Source organism: Alligator mississippiensis, chromosome 3 (assembly GCF_030867095.1).
Source record: "Alligator mississippiensis isolate rAllMis1 chromosome 3, rAllMis1, whole genome shotgun sequence".
Taxonomy (NCBI): domain Eukaryota; kingdom Metazoa; phylum Chordata; order Crocodylia; family Alligatoridae; genus Alligator; species Alligator mississippiensis.
Window position 1 is genome coordinate 192587021 of NC_081826.1, and position 20525 is coordinate 192607545.

Genomic DNA, 20525 nt, shown 5'->3' on the forward strand with positions numbered 1-20525 from the left:
CCCATCACAAGAAAGGAACAACAACACTTGCCAGCCTTTGTGAAAGGCTTTAGGAATACCAGTGTCAAAGATTACTGCATTATTAGCAATACTACATTGAAAGACTCATGTATAAAAAGAAAAAATTAACAAATTCAAAGCCGAGCTTAAACGCTTATGAAAACTGGTTGCCTGTTAACTGTCATGCCAACAGGAAAGTTAATTTCAGCATTACAACCTGTCCACAAGGAGATGGCTAGGCAGGGAGCTGTTTGCCTAATGATACTCTCTAAACCTCTAATTCTCAAGTGCAACTTGATCAGAGCTCAAGAGATTAGACAATGATACTAGATGACAGCCTGAACAGGGTCCCTAGAGTTCTGAACTATTCAGTCTCCCCATTCCTTGATCCAAACAGTTGGGTATGTTTTCACTATTTCAGTTGTAATCCACAGTTCTTTTGGAGGACAGCAAGTCATGACTAAAGGGAGAGAGGAGTAAAATAGCATGATGAAATTTTATTCTGAAAACATGGCAAGAGGCTAAGGCACTTCAAACATTTAAATTCATATGACTAAAGTGAACGTGACAAGGTAATAGCATTCCATAAATATGCACCGAGAACCACATTCAGTTCCATTAGAGAGGAATATACAGCTGGTAGCCTTAATCTTACTCTCCAATAAACATGATGAATGGATCAAGTGGACATTGACATACAGTTAATAAAAATATGGTAACAGTACATGTAATTCTTCATGTCGCTTTTTAATTACTAAGGAGTATAAAATGTCGAAAATACTGTGCGACTTAATTTTATAGATACTATTATCTTTAATATAAAAGTTATACAATACATCCAATCAGTAACAACTTACTGAGCTAATTTCAGACCATCAACCCACCAGCCCAAGTTTCAAGGAGCTTGACTACATAAATCAACTGCAACTTTCATATTTTAAAACAATTAAAATATTTCAAAACCATTCTGGAATGAAGTTTATGAAGAGGGTTATTGCCAACAAGTCTGTGTACAGGAAATATAAATATTTTAGAGAATAATTAAAAATATGCCATTGAGAACATTACATTTTTCCAAAAGAAAAAAATACATATATTCATACTTGTGTGGATAGCTTAAGTACCTAAACTATATGTAACATAACAGAAGAGACTCTACAGCAAGGAAAAACAGGATTTCAGCTGATGTGTACAAGAATGCACTCATGAGCAAGATAGCAGCTCTGGCCAATGTTATTAGCTGACTACTGTCTGCTGTACACATTCAAGTTTACAGTTTTCTACCTTTAGCACTATGTTTCTGCTTTCACTTTGCTGGTGAGTTCAGGCACAAGACAATTACATTCAGTATCTGTCTCTGTAAAACAGTAACAATTAGCAGCTTAGAGATGGCATTCAGATTTATTAGATTCTTGAATCACTACTCAAATGTGCCTCTGTGAGTAGGTCCTGGAGACGTCTTTCTGCCAAGCCGAGGTGTGCCCTAGAAAGGGGAATGGAAAGAACAGTGGGTGAAATTTTATTCATTTAGGTATACTGAAGAGTCTCTATAAAAACCACAATTAAATTTTAGTCTAAATGGAACAGTTTGTAAAGTGCTTCAGTATAGGAGCAGCAGGGCCAGCCTACCATATAGCACAGTGCCTGAAGCTTTATGACATTATGACAGCAGAACATTTAATAACAGTTTCTCATGAGGGCGAGTGGGAGCTGGGATGCTTGGTGGATATTTGCCAGTTTGACTAGGGCGGCAGCCACCCTGGTGCTAGCCTAACTTTGATGACTTGCTCAGTAACAGGCATCACCATTACAGAACAGCATGTAGACTGGCCAGCCAGTGTGCATGTCTGATTTAGCATGCCCCACATTCTCACCCAAAGCATACACTGTATCCTTTCCCAGAGGAAAAAGCAGGAGGAAGACATTCTCCAGCCCATGACCAGGCTGTTGAATCTATAATGTGTGAAGGTTATCTTGTGGATAAACAGACTTGTGTAGGCTGGGCAGTCCACCCTGTTCCTTTCAGGAGCTAAGTATGTACCAGACCAGAGACAGACTGGGTTTTTTGCATATAGTTATTGGTATCATTCACAGATTACCAATACAGCACTGTATAAAAGGGGTGGATTTTTTTGGTTAACGTGTGGCCTCTCCAGACACTATATTGTACAAACCATAAGATTCTCTCAATATTTAAGCTCAGGGAGGCATCATATAAAACTCCAAATTCAAAGACACAGGAAACATCTTGTACTAACCGGTGACTGGGTTTTGGAAAAGTTTACGTGAGCATAAAGAAGAACTGCTATGTCCTTGTGTCCAGCTTCTAGGGCTATTGAAAGTGCTGTGCTGCCATCCTTAAAGAACAGAAGAAAGAAAAAGGAAATTAATGCTTCTGTGCATTACCAGCTCTCTTAAAAGTGCTGTCAGCTCTCAGAAAGTAGAAGTTACGGAAATGAGGGCCCTATTGCTCAGACAGCCAGGTTAATTTAGAATCCTGTTTAATTTCTTTTATTATAATTAAGTGACAACAAGCCTTGCGTTCCTGTTTTATGAGGCAATCCAATTGCCAGAGGCCTCATAATTTCTCTCAACGAGGAGTCTGGATTATTGCTAAGAAAGAATGAGCACACCATTATCACAATAATGTTACAAGTAATTCTGTGTAAGACCAGTGATTTCAGAAGATTGGTCTGAATTGTTTGAAAGAAATTGTACTGTGGGGGGGGGGGGGGAGAGGAGGGGAGAGGAGGAGAGGGAGAGGGAGAGGGAGAGAAGTGAAGGGCAGGAGAAATGTTAATCAAATATGATAAGAAGCAGTTGCATTACAGCTCCCATTAACACAAAGAGCAGCTGCATTCCCGGTTGCAAGCAATCCTGGTTGAAGGTCTGCCAACAAGCATCACTGATTGTCCTTTGCAGATTTTGTGTTAAGGGCTATTTATTTATTTCAAAATCACAGGGGATTAAGGTTGACAAATTGCAAGGAGGGCTTCTCCTTAAAGGGGGAATTACAGTTAGATGCACACTCTCCTGCAATCTGTGTCCCTCTCCCAACACCACTCATTTCTGTGAGAACTACTTGCTTAATCCTCCCAAAGGAAGGGGTTCGAAAAATCAGGAAAAGACATAACCTACAGTCTGAGGTTCTTTGGGCATCAAAACCAAGTGCAGCAGAAAGAGTATTTGCAAATATATCTTTCTTGGCTAAAAGCTTTGTGGAGAAGGTTGATTCCCTCTCCATAATGCCTTCTGCAAGCCTATGAGGTAGAGACAGAAGACAATGTCCCTTTTTCTGACCCTGCCCTCCTAGATGCTAGAAACACTAAGGCTATGTTCTTATGCAGCATGTGGGTATTATTCAGCCCTAGTATCTGCATGCCAATGAATTCTTGCAAGCTGTGAGATGACTTGATCTTAGATCCACTGATATCTCCATGATCCACTGGTACATTATGTGCTTCCTAACACTTTGTGTGTACAAAGTCTTTGGGAAAAAGCTCTGGAATCATTAGCAAAACATGGCACAAATTAATACTACAGAGCTCATTCTAATAATGAGCTGCAGGTTGAGACCAAATTCTGCATAACTAAAAAGGAAAGTTAAAGAAATGAAATCCTTAGTTAAAAATGTGATCATACCTTTCACTTTGAGCAGCGTACTTCCTCAAATCAAAAAACTGAGGTAATATAATCTTAACATATATACAGTGTTTGTTTATGTGACGGCTTCAGTGTCTGTACATGATTAAGTAATGGCACTGTAGTACTGACACAGCAAAAGCCACCATGCCACTACAAAGGTTTTTAGAAACAACTTTCTCTGCAGAGTATTGATAGACTGCTAAAAATTAGCACCCTGGCTCTAGTGGCCCTAAAATATCCTAGAAAGCTTTAGTCTTTAGCATCAAACTCTTACTTCATGAACATATTTATGACATCAGCCATTATTTATGACTAACTTCGGGGCAGTAAAACCAGCTAACTTTCATAAAGAAGGTAAATGAACAAAAAGGTTAACTGTTATGCAGAGTCATCAAAAACCTGAAAGTAACACTTTGTGGTTGCAGTGATTTTTACTCAGTCATTCTTGGTTGAGCATATAGACTGCCTCAGCAATAAACAATCACCTGTAATATCATTTAATGCCTAAGATGGCAAATTGGCATCCCTAAAAAAGCCACAGTGCCAGTGCTTAATCTAAGGCAGAGACTCTCAACCAGCATGCCATAGCACCCTGGGGTGCCACCAGATCCTTGGAAGGTGGCCACAAAGTGTGAGGAGATAAGCCAGGCTCAGGCTTGTCCCTGCCTGGACAATCCCCCATACCCCTATTGCCCAGACCCCATGTAAGGAGGTAAGCACTATAATACATACATTAGTTTTTTAAATTGGGTGCCACTCAATTCACAGAGGTTATAGAGGGGTACCTCTAGTCCAGTAAGGGGAGTGTCTCAAGTCCAAAAAGGTTAAGAACCACTGATACAAGAGAATGTCTTATAGAAAAAAATCTCACTCTTGCTATTTACATGCTCATCTAGAGGCAACGTAACAGTCCCATAAAGAAAATATTATAGAGAAATGAGGAAAGTGGGGAAAGGGAGAAGGAGGGAGGTATGAGGGGCCAGAGACAGTAGTAAGGGCTGAGGCTCAATGTGTGAATTTAAGCCTCGTTCTGAACTCATGCCAAAGGCCGCCTTTAGTCAACCCAGCTGGTCATGATATTAGATGCATCACTTCTTTTTGTACAACAGACTAAAAAGACTGGTATCCCTCACCAGACTGGCCATCAGGCTCAGGAGGACCTTTGATGTGGTATCACAAAAAACTTAAAAAGGTTCAGTATAAAACGGTGTTACATGGCATGTGAGTATTAATGCCATTTGCCTTGATCCCCAACTTGTACTCCCAAAATGTACCTAAATTTATGTTTCCTATGGCATCTATACAAGAATTATCTGACTTTTGGAGGTGTTCAGAAAGTCACAGCAGGCACTATGACTGAACTGAGCAGTTATGCATATCTGCTCCAGGCTGTCACCCACACATTCAGTTAGGAAGGTCTCCATTCAGTTGCAACTTAAAAAAGAAACATTATAGATACCGAGAAATTGTATCAAGAAAAAGAAATCCCACGACTGGGCAGTGAGCATTAGCGGCTATAGGCTCTACAGGCGGGATAGAGAAGGAAAGAAGGGAGGGAGTGTGGCGCTCTATGTCAAAGAGCAAGTCACATCCTCTGCCAGCAAAATGGGGTCGGAGGAGGGGCAAGCTGAAGTGCTTTGGGTCAAGATACAAGGGGGTCATGGGGAGAGGGATGTAACGGTGGGGGTCTACTACAGACCCCCCCAACCAAGGGGAGGAGCTGGACCGGGAATTTTTGGGCCAGCTTGCAGAGGCACTTAAGGCAAGGGATATAGTTGTCATGGGTGATCTAAATTACCCGGACATCTGCTAGGAGGAGCAGTCAGCCAGGTCGGACCGTTCCAGGAGGTTCCTGGCCGAGATACAGGACCTCTACTTAACCCAGGAGGTGCACAGTCCCACCAGAGGAAATGCCCTGTTGGACCTGGTCCTGGCCACAGGCGATGATCTGGTAAGGGGCCTTCAGGTCCTTGACCAGCTGGGTGATAGCGATCATCGCTTGCTGGAATTCATCGTCCAGCGCAGGGTGACAAGGGCCTGCAGTAAGGCGGTAGTCCTAGACTTCAAGAGGGCCGACTTCAAGGAGTTGAGATTAGTGGGAGAGGTGCTGGGGTTCTTGAGGGCAGGGGAACTCGGTGCCCAAGATGAGTGGTTGTTCCTTAAGGAGACGATACTCAGGGCCCAAGAGGTGACGATCCCAACTAGATGCAAGGGGGACAAGAGTGCCCAAAAGCCTCCCTGGCTCACTAAGGACATCCGGGAATGCCTGGTTGCCAAAAAGGCGGCGTACACCCAGTGGAAAGGGGGGGCAATCTCCAAAGAGGAGTATACCTCCACTGCTCGGGCCTGTAGGGGGGGCTGTTAGGAAAGCTAAGGCGGACATAGAGCTAGGACGAGCGTCCAAGATCAAAGATAATATAAAGTCCTTTTTCAAATATATAGGGAGGATGAAGAAGGCACCGGGAAATGTGGGGCCCCTGCAAGATACGCTTGGCAATCTGGCGGTCGCAACAGAGGAGAAAGCAGACCTCTTTAACAAATTCTTCACCTCCGTTTTCTTGTGCAGGGACAGGGACTCCCCCACCGTGATTCAAGATGGACTCGAGGGGAATGCCTCAAGACGTAAGGTTGAGGAGGACCAGGTTAGAGTGCTACTGAAGGGGCTGGACGTGTTCAAATCAGCAGGTCCAGATGCTCTCCACCCCAGGGTGCTGAGGGAGCTAACAGGGGTTATTGCAGGGTCCTTGACACGGTTTTACGAGCGCTCGTGGTGCTCGGGCCAGGTGCCAGATGATTGGAAAATAGCCAATGTGGTCCCCATCTTTAAAAAAGGGAGGAGGAAGGACCCGGGCAACTATAGGCCCGTCAGTCTTACCTCAATTCTGGGGAAACTGTTTGAGAAGATCATCGAGGAGCACATCTGTGACGGGCCGGCATCAGGGATGATGCTCAAGGGCAACCAGCACAGTTTCATTAAGGGCAGGTCATGTCAGACCAACCTGATTGCCTTTTACGATCAGGTCACAAAAGCACTGGATGCAGGTGTCGCCGTGGATGTAGTCTTTCTGGACTTCAGCAAGGCCTTTGACACTGTCAACTGTCATGACCCAAAGGTATGATTTTGTGTGCGCTTTGGCACTAGAATTATCCCCGTGGGATTACAGTTTCATTGCACGGTGGAGTTTTGCTGCATAGAGAACCCGCGTGCAAGGGAAAAGTTCCCGCCACTTTGCAGCAGTCTTTACAGGGTGCATTTCTCAAGTTGCGACAGAAATGCACGGTGCAAAGGAGTTCCCGCCACCTGTATGCAAATTTGTTCCCCGCTATTGGCTAATTCTAAATTATTCCCATGTGGCGGCTAGCGATTGGCCTGCTAGCCGTATAAGAGGCTTGAGCGGTTTCCGCCCAAGGCGAGGAGGACTCCACATTGATCTCGTGGGGACTCTGGGTATACGGCAGGGCAACAGAAACCCTGTGTGAGATCCAGAGGAGTTTGGTGGCCTGATCCACCGCCCACCTCTTCCCGTCTTCGAACGAAAAATTATAAGACGTATCTACGAGTTTCCATTTCGGTGGCGCGCTTGTCCAGGACATCCGGAGTTCTGTTTGCGTGGAGCCTAGCAAACTCCACGTGATTGTTCGTGTTCTTTTTGTTTGTAACCGCAACTCAATCAAGTTTTCCAGCCTGCACCGCGACCATCCCGGTGTAAGTAAACAATCTTAAAATCTACCATTACGCGTCTGTGCCTAATTCTAGCTCGGCACCCGCCCTCTCCGACCCGGCGTGCCCGGGCTGCTGGCCACAGCCCGCGTGCAGCGCGACAAGGGCCGCGGATTCGCACCTGGCCTGCACATGGCGACGAGGATGGGATCAGGAGAGGGCTTGCTAGAGTTAGAATTAGTTGAAAACTGTCCTTGGAGAAGTGGGAGACACGACGTAGCAAGCGTCGCAGAACTGGAAGCGCATATCGCTTACCACCAGGCGGGCGGAACGGGTAAGAGATGTATTAGCGGATGCCTCTCACTGAGGGGAGAAGAGGGAGCTTCCGAAGACAGAGCCCTAGAAGGGAGAGAAGTATGTCTTCACCCTGCGGCGTTCGGGTGTATCATGAGCGATAAGCGGGTCCTGTACAGGCCCCTCGATGCCGTGTCTCTCGCCGAAGTCGGCCCGGCGGGTGCAGTGGGCCCGACCTTCACCCAGGAGTGTGCCCGTTGCTCGCGATGTGCCAGGGAGATGGAAGAGCCGGTGCCGATCAGCTAGTTCTCCCCTTGCACGGTGATACCTAGATTGAGAGGTCGCGAGCGTCTGTCCGAGCTCCGCGAAAACCCGGAGATGGAGGAACGCGCCGTGGATGAGAGGGTGGTCCTACGGTGCAACAAGGGGGGAGAACTGAATGCAACTTTTCAAACCATGACGGATCTAATGAACAAAACTCTAAGTTTAAAGACCCAGCTGCGTATGGCCGTTCGGGCGGTCGGAAAAGCGGCTGAGAGGGGGGATCTTAGAATGCCACAACAAGATGGTGCCGAGCAGAAAGAAAACCGCATGGAGGAGCCGGAAAAGAGGGATGGAGCTTCGGAGGAGCCCGCGAGGGTTCGGCCGGTAACTCCACTCAGCGATGTAGCGCCGCTTCTGCCAACCACGCCCCTCTGCCTACGGGAGGAGGAGTTAGGCGGAGGAGTGCATCCGCCCCTCCCATCTTAAACAGCAACAACCCCCACAGTAACAATAGCTACAGCTCCAGCAGAGACAACAACGACGACTCATGAGGAAACCGATCAGCCTGTAGCATCAAGCAGCCGAGTCATCAATCTGCAGAGTGCAGTTCATGCTACTACTTATTACGCTCGCTCCAGAGCCGAACCGCAAAATTTGTGTAGAGAATCCAGGATCCAACCCGAGGAAACTCTGGCTGTGTGGTTGGGACGTCTGGTCGTGGAGCTTGGGTCCGACCTCCTGGACCAGGAAGAAGCAAGCTTCTTGGTGAGACAAGCTTAATGGAGTAGGGGACATGTCACTGACATCGACATGGTGGCGTTTAACGTCCACTGGCCTATTCCGATTCCAGCGCTTGTGGCAGGAGTAATCGAACAAAAGGCCCACGCGTGGCATGATGGACGACCAGAGCACACCGGTGCAGAACAGCTTGTACTGGCTATCATAGGAGTCTCGTATTGTGCCTGGAACCCAAAAGTATGTACGCTGGGACTGACACCGCTCCAGCGAATGCGACCATGGCCTCACTGTCACCAGCGAGACCCTGGAACTGTTCCAGTGACCATCAACAGCATAGACAGTTGTCTTAAGGTCTATGGGCAGAGGAACATAGTGGTTTTGCGAATTGTGCTTAACCCAATGGTCGACCACCCTGTGAGTAGTCTCCTTCACCAGTTGCCAAGACTGCGTGTTCTGATGGAGCCAAAACTGCCCAGTGATCGGGAGTGTCAACGTCCAACTGAGGCTCAGAACACAAGATGCCGCAAATCCGAACGTCCAGTATTACACCAGAGAACGCAAGAGGAGCGATACATGTTTGGATTCCTCCTGCAGCGTTCTGGACTTAATAAGCGACAGCTTCGGATTTTAGGAGACGCGGGACAATGGCAGCTAGCCTACGAGTTAGGTTTTCATTACCTAGAAGAAGGTGACGACGGCTCCTCGACGATTTCGTCGAGTTGCTGAGTGTGAAAAGAGAGAGAGAGAGAGAGAGCTGTCCAGCATAGAGTCGTGTTTAAATATCTGTTTTTAATAGTGATAGTAAGTTTAACTGACTGCATTATCGTGCGGTCCCGTGTAATTTTGTAAATATTAGTAAAATAACCATTTTAAGAAAGTTTTTTTATAGATCCAGGATTCGAAGTGCGTGGTGGAGAGAGGCCCTGAGAGGGACAACATCACCGAAAGGAGCGAGGGCCTGACACGCGATTCCACCATGACGCCCATTGAAGCCATGATCGTCCAGTTTTTTGTTATGAATGTAATTATGTGTATATGTGTGTGTGCCAGTTATTATTTGATTCGATCCCTTGAGGACGACCTTTTATTGTTAGCTAATTTTGTATTTGTTCGTTTAGTTTCACGAACTGTTAACAGAGCTACTAATAACCCGGATGATGGGCGTATAGTATAATTCTATTGTGCCTTCAGCAAGGGGGGATGTCATGACCCAAAGGTATGATTTTGTGTGTGCTTTGGCACTAGAATTATCCCCGTGGGATTACAGCTTCATTGCACGGTGGAGTTTTGCTGCATAGAGAACCCGCGTGCAAGGGAAAAGTTCCCGCCACTTTGCAGCTGTCTTTACAGGGTGCATTTCTCAAGTTGCGACAGAAATGCACGGTGCAAAGGAGTTCCCGCCACCCGTATGCAAATTTGTTCCATACTATTGGCTAATTCTAAATTATTCTCACGTGGCGGCTAGCGATTGGCCTGCTAGCCGTATAAGAGGCTTGAGCGGTTTCCGCCCAAGGCGAGGAGGACTCCACATTGATCTCGTGGGGACTCTGGGTACACGGCAGGGCAACAGAAACCCTGTGTGAGATCCAGAGGAGTTTGGTGGCCTGATCCACCGCCCACCTCTTCCCGTCTTCGAACGAAAAATTATAAGACGTATCTACGAGTTTCCATTTCGGTGGCGCGCTTGTCCAGGACATCCGGAGTTCTGTTTGCGTGGAGCCTAGCAAACTCCACGTGATTGTTCGTGTTCTTTTTGTTTGTAACCACAACTCAAGCAAGTTTTCCAGCCTGCACCATGACCATCCCGGTGTAAGTAAACAATCTTAAAATCTACCATTACGCGTCTGTGCCTAATTCTAGCTCGGCGCCCGCCCTCTCCAACCTGGTGTGCCCGGGCTGCCGGCCACAGCCCGCGTGCAGCACGACAAGGGCCGCGGATTCGCACCCGGCCCGCACATCAACCACCCCATCTTCATTAAAAAAACTAGGTGACTGCAGCATCAATGCCTACACGGTCAGATGGATTGCGAATTGGCTGAAGGGTCGTACTCAGAGGGTGGTGGTGGACGAGTCATATTTGACCTGGGGGGAAGTGGGCAGCGGAGTCCCCCAGGGCTCGGTCCTTGGGTCCGCACTGTTCAATTTCTTTATCAGCAATTTGGAAGACGAGGTGAAAAGCAACCTGTTCAATTTTCCGATGATACCAAAATATGGGGAAAGGTGGGCACATTAGCAGGGAGGGAGAGACTGCAGAAAGACCTGGATAGGTTGCAGGGGTGGGCTAACAAAAACAGGATGCGTTTCAATACTGAAAAGTGCAGGGTGCTGCACTTGGGCAGTAGTAACCGGCAGCACACTTATAAGATGGGAAACTCCCTTCTTGAGAGCACAGAGGCAGAAAGGGATCTTGGAGTCATCATTGACTCCAAGATGAACATGGGCCGACAATGTGAGGTCACAGTCAGCAGGGCTAACCAGACCCTATCGTGCATCCACAGGTGCATCTCAGGTAGGGCCAAGGAGGTGATCCTCCCCCCTCTACGTGACACTGGTCAGGCCACAGCTAGAGTACTGTGTCCAGTTCTGGGCGCCCCACTTCAAGAGGGATGTGGACAACATTGAGAGGGTCCAGAGGAGGGCCACCAGCATGATTCGGGGACTGCAGGGCAGACTCTATGAGAGGCTACAGGACCTGAACCTGTTCAGCCTTCACAAGAGAAGGCTGAGGGGGGACCTGGTGACTGTCTATAAACTCACTAGGAGGGACCAGAAAGGTTTGGGGGAGACCTTGTTTCCCCTAGTGCCCCCCGGGATAACAAGGAATAACGGCTACAAGTTGTTGGAGAGTAGGTTTAGATTAGACATCCGTAGGAACTACTTCACAGTCAGGGCAGCTAGGATCTGGAACCAACTTCCAAGGGAAGTGGTGCTGGCTCCTACCCTGGGGGTCTTTAAGAAGCGGCTTGGTGCCTACCTGGCTGGGGTCATTTGAGCCCAGTTTTCTTCCTGCCCAGGCAGGGGGTTGGACCTGAAGATCTGCAAGGTCCCTTCCGACCCTACTTCTATGATATTATCTAATGAAAAAATAAAGCAAGCATCTGGAAACGCAACTCACATTGTCCTCCAGGGTGCCATTACAGCCAGGCTGAGCCAGCAAGAGTTTCACTATTTCCACATGCCCATGCTCACTCGCACACATTAAGGCAGTAGAGCCCTCATCATCTTGGATATTGACATCTGCACCGCAGGCCAAGAGAGCTTTAACCATGTCTATCCGTCCATGACTTACTGCCAGCATCAGCGCAGTTTGGCCAGCCTGTGCAGAAAATTGCAGAAAAAAAGAATTGGTGAGAAAGTATACAGTTTTACTTTAAGTTCTTTGGGACAAGAGCTACCTGTACTGTATGACAAAGTACCTAGTTGAGGCCTCAGAATATACAAAATGTACATCTCTCACAAACACACTGGTATTTAGAAAAAAAATCCTGTTTTAAGTTGGTAAAATAATTTTTACATGATAGCTCTGAAGATGCATTGGAATTACAGTACAATATTTCACTTCAAGTAAGTGATAAGTATAGATGACTTAAAAAAATAATTCCTTCCCAAGTTCAGTTTGGGTTTTCAACATAGTGCCCAAAATTTTAAAAAGAAGGGCAGCTGAGGCAACTGAAAAAAGTCCTTATTTAACATGCAAATGTTTTTCTATGGCTCCACTTAGTAAACAGGAACCAAAAGCACATGCAGATGTCAAAAGGCAGTAACTGGCCAATACTACAAGTGCAAACTCTGCAGCGATGGAAAGTCGCATCTGCTCTCCAACCTCAATAAAAGCAACTTTACATGAAATGTACAAAGCCAAATGAGTTTGAATGGTATCCAAGTGTGACAGTACTGACCTGACTGGCTTTAGCATTGACATCTCCACAGCCAAAAAGCTCTTCCACTATTCTCATGTCTTTCTCTGCTTCCACAGCTGCAAGAGCAGCGAGCATGATGGGGGTATACCCAGCCTTGTTCTGATGATTTACATTGCAGACATCTGCAGAGGAATGAGATAATTTCTCTGGAAAAAGCTGGAATCGAAAAAGCAGCAATTGTACTAATGAACTGAATAAACTGTTATTAGAATGGCCTAGCAGTTACACATAATCAAAGTAATTCACAAAAAGAAAAGCTGAGGGAAAAATAAAAAACAACTGGTGCTCTTGAGCCAGAGAAGGAAGATCATTCTTTTTCGTTTTGTGTGTGTGACTTATGAGCCTTAGACAGGACAAAGCCATTTATTTGTCACTGTTGAGATCTGGCTAATGTTAGAAAAGGGACTAATCTGAAATGTTACGGAAAATATTAGATACAAGAGCTGCCCTTTCCCCAGCTCCTGTGTCATGTAGCTACTTGTATTAATGCTAACCATTATAAAGCTTCAGAAGTGCTACTTCAGCATGTTTTGGAGTGTTAGAAAAAGGTCTCCAATTAAATGGTGTTTCCATTGAAAAACTATTCGTCTCAGAACAAATACAGTAAAAGTCCTCTGAGGAAGTGCCAGGAACTAAATAGAGCTGTTCTTTTTTTTCCAAATTAATACGCCAGCCCGTCTTCTACTCCTAAAATGCTGAGGGATTCCAGCAAGGCTTACTAATTTACCGTCCAGGGAGTTTTGGATGTGCGCATCACAGTGTAATTAAAAAATTGGAGCACAGCAGACCAGAGGCGGGGGTTATACAAAGCTCTCAGTAGCATGCTAGAAGTTTAAGTTCCCTGAAGATGTACTGCTCAAAAAGGAGTTCCAGCAACATTTTTAACTTCATTATCAATGCTGCTTTTCTAAACGAAAAGGGCATTTGCAAATAAGCCATGTGAGTGCAGAAGGAAGAGACAGATGACAACACGTGAGAAAATGCAAGCCCAGAGGAGAAGCAGTGAATGGGTATGTCCGTACTTCTCATTCATTGTTCCAGACAATGCCAGAATATGCTGTGCTGCTCTGCATATGCTGAAGCAGCATCATTGTGTTGGGGCAGAGTTGCACCAGAGCTAATTAGTGCCGCTGAGAGGCAGAGCCAATTAGCCCACCCACAGTGACGCATTAGGGTAGCTACACCACTTTCCTTTTGAGAGGTAGCAAGCATGGATCAGTGTGACGCATTTCAACGTACGGCTGCCTGGCACAGAAAACAGGAGATGGACAAACCCAATTAAACTAACTACAATTGTTACAGAACCTCAAGCTTACTATCCAAAATCTATTTTCCACTGGTGTTACATAATTTCTCCTAAGTCACCAATGGGGCATTCAGCTGAAAGGATCCAGTGGAGAGCTACTACTTTTACGTTTTTCAAAAAGTAGGAAAGAACTTTACACCTCTAAGTTTCCTTTTGATACAGGTGATGCGTGTTACACCTTACCCGTGCCAGATGGGGGGAAAAAAAAAAAAAAAAAAAATCACTCCTATTTGATTGATCTGCTTCATAATTAATATGTCTAAGAGGAGATGCATTCTCTCTCTGAATCACAACCTCCAAGAGAAATCACGCTATCCTTGCAAACTGGGGATTTTGTACCTGTACACATGCCCGAGTCAACATTCACTGTTTTGTGCATGTAATGACCATTCAGATAATCAAAGAGGGTCATAAGAACATAAGAACTGCCATTTACTGGGTCAGATCATTGGTCTATCTTTCCCAGTCTCCTGTATCATACAGTGGCAAAGAGTGGATGATGAAAGGGGGCATGAACTGGGCCTAACCAGGGGTTTTTCCATTCTTCCTCTGTCACTTGCTGCCTCTAGCATTTAAAGTCTAGGAAGTTCCGATTCAGAGACAGTATCCCTAACACTGTATTCAGATCTATTTAACCTGTTTAACATGACAGACGATTCCTTCTCATGCAGCACTACTCATGGTAGCTTGAGTTTCCAATTGTAGTCACTACACTTAACTGTTGATAGAGGCAGGTCCAGGATTTTCCAGAAGGGGGTATGGGAGAAGCAATCAGTACTGCAGGAGTGACTGCACCCGCTTAAAATCATAGAAAGTTAGGGTTGGAAGGAACCTCAGCAGGTCATCTAGCCCAACCCCTGCTCAAGGCAGGACCATCCTCAACTAGATCATTCCAGCCAAAGCTTTATCCAGCTGGGTTTTGAAAACTTCCAAGGATGGAGCTTCCACAATCTTTCAGGGTAACCTGTTCCAGTGTTTTACTACCCTCCTAGTAAGAAAATTCTTCCTAATATCTAATTTAAACTTCCCTTGCTGCAACTTGAGACTGTTACTCTTTGTTCTGTCATCTACCACCACTGAGAACAGTCTAGCTCCCTTCCACCCAGCCTCCTTTCCTGCACCCTCCCACCTCTCCCACACCAGTGCAGGCACTGAGAGAACCTCTAAGGACTTTTTATAGTCCTTAAAGCAAGTGAAAAATCCCCTCCTCCCTTCTCCTTGGTGCTCAGAAGCACATCCCTTTCCCTCCAGCTGCTGTTTTTCCTGATATCCCGGGAGAAGGGGGACGCTCCAGAGCTGCTTCTGTCTTCCCCAACCAGGCTGTGGATCCAAGGTGGGGAAGATGTGCCTCTGAGCACCAAGGGAAAGGGAGGGGGAGGGTTCACCTACTTCAGTGACTGGAAAAACGTCCCTGAAACCTCCCACTGTGCACTCCAATCCAAAATGGGGTGCACCTGGGCCACTCCACCCCTTTTGAGTTCAGCCTTGGATACAAATATATCATCGATTGCAAACTAAAGCAGCAGTAACTGACAACATGACAACTACGTGCTCAAGCTACCTGGAGGTATTCAGGGAGTCAACCAAGGTTTTTCCTGCCACATTTTAGAGCTTGCATGAGAACTCATTCTGTCACATTTTACTGTGGACTGGACATTTCACATTCCCCTGCAGTGACTCTCTGCTCTGATGTGGGCAATGTTCAAACCAGCCTACAATACTTGAAGCATTGCTTTCCCAACAAGGAAATCTGTGCTTCTGCAAAAGATTGTTAGCCTATGTTTAAGAGAGTTCCATATTTCAACTGGCATTTCCATACTTTTCTTCTTATTACTATTAATTAATAAGTATTTGCCTAGTGCCTTTCATCTGGGAACCTCAAGCCATCTTGTTTATACTTCACAAACACCTTTCTGAAGGTATTAGAAGAATTTTACAGGGATAGATTCTGGGCTGTTCCTCCCAAGGCTGGAGGAACAGCTGCTAGACCAAAAGGAGTGGAGGGAGCAAAGGGGACTTCAAGACTCTGCTGACACTATTCATATTCTACCTGGGACCAAGTCTAATGTAGAGAAACATTACCTGTGCTGCCCACAGGCTGAGTAGCAGTCTGGGGCAGGTGTTACTGAAATCTCCTTCTTACCAGTGCTCCATCTCCTCACATGCTATGGCCCCACCAGCCTCTGGCTGCCCAGGAGCATTCCCACCCTGCTCAGGTCCAAAGAGAGGCTTCCCATGCCTGGTGCAGGACCTATTCAGTCTCTATTTGCTGTTAGCCACTACATGCTGATCTAAGGTATGACCCAAATCAGACCCAAAGTGACTAGGTTAGCTACATGGTCTGCAATGTAATCCAACAATTTAGATTCCAACTGCCTGCCCCAACCTTAAGAACACACTGCCAATTTTTTAACAATTTCATTAAGAACCAGCATTCCCCAAAGCAAGACTGGAGTCCCTTATTTTGTGCCCTTACAGGGATTGGCAGCCTTTTTAGCAACAGTGGACTGAATTAACACAGGGTGGTCTAAGCCAGGTCTTACTACTTACAACCCAGCCACCATTATTTTTGCCACTGATTGCTGTTGCCATCTCCGCTTGGTAATCTGGACAGAACATCTTCATGGGCTGAATCTGACCTGTTGGCCATCGGTTGTGACTCCTGACCTAATACAGTAGAGTAAAAATGCATTTTACTGGAGGAATTGCAATCCCAGAACTCTGGACCAGCTGGGCAGGATGTTACCTGTAAGGAACACCAAAGAATACTTAAAATAGTCAACCTACTTGCATCCAAAAGCAGCTTTACAATTTCAAAGTTAGAGTGTGACACGCTGTAATGGAGAGCTGTGTTCCCATTTCCATCTGCCATATTGATTATGTGTCTGAGAACAGTGGAAGACACCTCTCGAAAAGCAGCGATGTAGTCTCCAACCATTTCAGGAACAGCTAACTTCTGACTTGATACACGGAACCATTCATGTTGGATGGTATTTAAACAAAATCTCTGCCGAAAACAAAACAAAGATTTACAGATGGATGTTCTATTTAAAGGGTTTTTCTCCCACAAATTGACAGGGCAGGACACCAAGCCATTTTTAAGTCAGATATGGGTAGAAAGTATTTCACTAAAAAACCCAAGAAAAACATGTAATCTTGCCCTCCTGATCTCCTTTAAAAATCCAGGTTTCTGAGTTTTATCTAATTCACCTAATTTTCAGGAAATTTGCTGGTGGATCTGTGACAGCACTAAATTTACCATAGGGCTAGCACCAGACATCACAGGCAGTCAGGTGTTGGTGGCCATAAGCAGAGTTTGGATAGCAATGCTTTCCTTTCATATTTAATTAGATTTACATGTTACTTTTTCTTTAAATTAAGATTCCTACACTGACAGCAGTGAAAACTATTAGTTGTACCAGTTGGGTTGGGTTGCAGGGGTGGGGTACAGTGGCTTCCTTGAACTGCTGCATTCAAATCCTAACACAGTATTCATTCACCCTGCTCCCTTTAATACCAGTCAGAGGCATTTTCTGATCAAGAAATCCAGGAGCATTCTGCAGTACATTTACCAAATGCATTTAGGCCCTTATGCTGCATGAAACCCTGCTGGCCTTATGTGCTGCTCTTGCATAGAGGGGGCTGCTACAAATCTGCAAAAGCCTGGGTCAGGGGATCTTGTTACAGGATCAGGGTCAGATACTGTAAATTTCTCAAAGGAGAAAGGATGTTTTCCTTCATGTCGTGAAGTACAGTGTCAGCACTCGTGAAATAAAACAGGGTGTTAGCTGCATCAGGAACTCTGCCCTGTTTGTGGTTAGTACAACATCCGGCACATTGTAAGTACTGGCAGAGAGAAACAAATCATAACACAGAATACCTTTTAAAAAGTTACAAAAGATTTTGATGCGAGAAAGCATTATGTACCAACATTTTTATTTACAAAATACCAAAATCATTTTGAATCGGAGCCAAGCATTTTATATGTTGGTGCCTATATTTAGACACAAAAGTTTGTTTTCAGGCATCTTACTAAAAGCAGCTCCCACTGATGCAAATACAAGCTACTGGAGAAACATCGGGTTTCTCACACAGATGACTATCTTTAGGTGATCATGTTTAAACAATTTTGGTCAAGGTCCATTTCCACCTCAGAGAAAAAGAGAACTGGAGTCGAGCAGACTGGAATTCCCAGCTACAAAAGCCTATTTATGCTTGTACATCATTTTACAAGTTCAAATTACCTTGGGCAAAAATAAGTGCCCAATCATTACATTTCTGACAATTAGCTCTGTGAAGCTTGAACATTTGTTTTATTATTGGGAAAATACTCTTTGAGGGTAGGACTGATATAAGACTAGAATCTACACCTCATACCTATGTTAACGAGAAAATCTGGCCCAGATCACAATTAAATATAGATTAAGTTATAGTCTGTGGGCGTATGGAGCTCCTGAAAATCAAAGGAAGCTGCTGTAGCTCACCATTACTGGGAGTAAGGCCTTTGATTACTGTACTCGCATCTCCTTTCATTTCAAGGAGTTACACATACATTAATCTGCATTCATTTACTTTCAGAAGGTCCACACAAAATGCCTGGAGAAGACAAAATGCGTGCAGTTTCTGACAGGTAGTTTTTTTAAATCAATATTATCAAAGCAGCCTCCAACTACTGGTTTGGATAACATGATGAATATCTGCACAATGAACAAGATGGAAATACCACACATTTCTATGTTTGGAAAGAGGCAGAGCCCATTCCACATGAAAGTATACTCTGTACTTCTGTAATAAACAGGAATGCAAACTCCCAGCACCTTATATTTTCCCATACGAGCTTTGTGCACCACCCCAAGACATACTCATATCCAAGCTTGCCAGACATTTAAAAGCACACCACTTACTGAACTATAAGGGGAACACACAGATGCAATGAAACTACAATTTTCTGTGCATGTCTTCTAGGCAAGCATATTTTGAGAATAGTGACATTTGGGTGGGTTGGCTAACAAAAGTCTCTGGATGCGAGTCTGAAAAATAATATTCCAAAGCAAACACCAGAAAGACTACCATCCTGACCAACTATTCTGGTTACAATCCCAAGAAACAAAATATGACCCTTTTGTATCTTGCTCAAGCCAGAAGATGTTAAATAAGTCCAGAACAGTCAGGGAGCATTTTCTTGGTACTGGTCTGGGCTTACCATATCTTTGGTGGCCATGGCCTTGGAGTCATCTATGTTCTTTTTGAGCAGATTACATGCAGACAACATCTTTTCACTCAATTCATACCTGAAGAGCAAAACCAAAATAAGGGATATTTAAATTAGTTCCTTTTAGTTAAAATATAGCAACAGCTCTACCTTTCGCACTTTCATAGAGGAGTAAATGTCTCTTGCACTGCCACAACTACTAAGTTCTGGCAGCAGCTGCTAATGAAACTCCTTGTATTTTGAACCAAAAAACCCCAAAAACAGGCTGCAGCAGAGAACAGAAATATGCTTCCCCAGACGTAGTGTTAAAATAGGGCAATAATTTACTTGCGAGATCTAGGCCCACCAGCGTAAAACTATTATTAACCATCTGTTAATATTAACAGTCTGTACCACCTAAATTACAGTCTGTACTATAATTGTTATGGCACAGAAATTTAAAAAGGGAAATCATTGGCTTCCTTAAAGGAAAGGAAACTAATGAGTGAGAACTGGTATAAACTGTGGCTCCTAGCCAGGTCTTATTGTACCCCATATGCCAGAAATCTCTCTCTCATCTTGCTCACCATGTCATTCCACCAAAATCCTGTAACTTTTCTCAGTCTTTCCCTTCCATTCCTCATCCTTTTACACTGTCCCTAAATTTTAAACACAAATTGAAATCCAAAGATCTCAATAACATGGATTTCAATTTGTATTTAAAATGTGTTGGTCTGAGACGGCCTCTGTTACAGGGGAAGCAGAACATATGCTAGTGTGTGGCAAGTAGCCTATATTTTTGGCTGGTCTGAGAGATCTGTGTCCATTTAAAGGAAAAAAATCTTTCAGACACTAAGATAAGAGTCATAACTGCAATGGGAGTCTCAGCTTTTCAAAGACAGCAGTTTTGGTAGCATTAGTGGTTCTTGGGAAATCAGATTATATATATTTATAAAACAACATACATTTTGGTTACCCATTTGCATCCTGTACCTGAATAGCATCCACAAACCAGACAGTCCAGCCCAGTAATAACAGGCTTCTCTCATCTACTTCACTATAGTAATCCCTTCTGCCCTGTTTACATTTTACCAGCCCTTGATGCCATAAGTTTATATTTGATTCTAATTTTTTTTTGAGAAGACTCCTGTCACTTTTGTTCCATCTATAAAATGTTTAGCTGAACTGTGAGGCAATCTAAATAAAAAAAGAGAAGATTTTAAAAGTGCCCAAATGCATATTAATAAACCCTTAATTATTTACGAATGATGAATCACAATTATTTGATATGGATAACTGCATGTAGATTTTATCATTAAATTTTAACTGATAATGACCTACCCACAGATGAATAACTCTTACCTTTTCTCCCTTACTTATATATAAGTATTAAGCACCTATATAATTTAATTAGTGCACTCTTAGCTAACATTATAGTAAACCCTGTGTATTCAATATACATTTTGCTGCAGTTCATAATTATATCCTAATTATATCCTTTCTTAC

General features: G+C 44.5%; 1 protein-coding gene across 2 annotated transcripts in view; it reads right to left on the bottom strand.

Annotated features, from left to right (window-relative positions):
• Positions 1-477: 477 nt before the first annotated feature.
• The window catches only part of KANK1 (KN motif and ankyrin repeat domains 1), a 194162-nt gene continuing 174114 nt past the window's right edge, over positions 478-20525 (bottom strand). For both annotated transcript variants that reach the window (XM_019478103.2, XM_019478104.2), the window contains 6 exons: positions 19032-19119; positions 16616-16835; positions 12502-12644; positions 11718-11918; positions 2259-2357; positions 478-1483 (listed from right to left, as the gene is read on the bottom strand). In XM_019478103.2, the coding sequence (XP_019333648.1) occupies positions 1421-1483; positions 2259-2357; positions 11718-11918; positions 12502-12644; positions 16616-16835; positions 19032-19119 (814 nt within the window). In that variant the 3' untranslated portion in view covers positions 478-1420. The remainder of the gene's footprint in view (positions 1484-2258; positions 2358-11717; positions 11919-12501; positions 12645-16615; positions 16836-19031; positions 19120-20525) is intronic.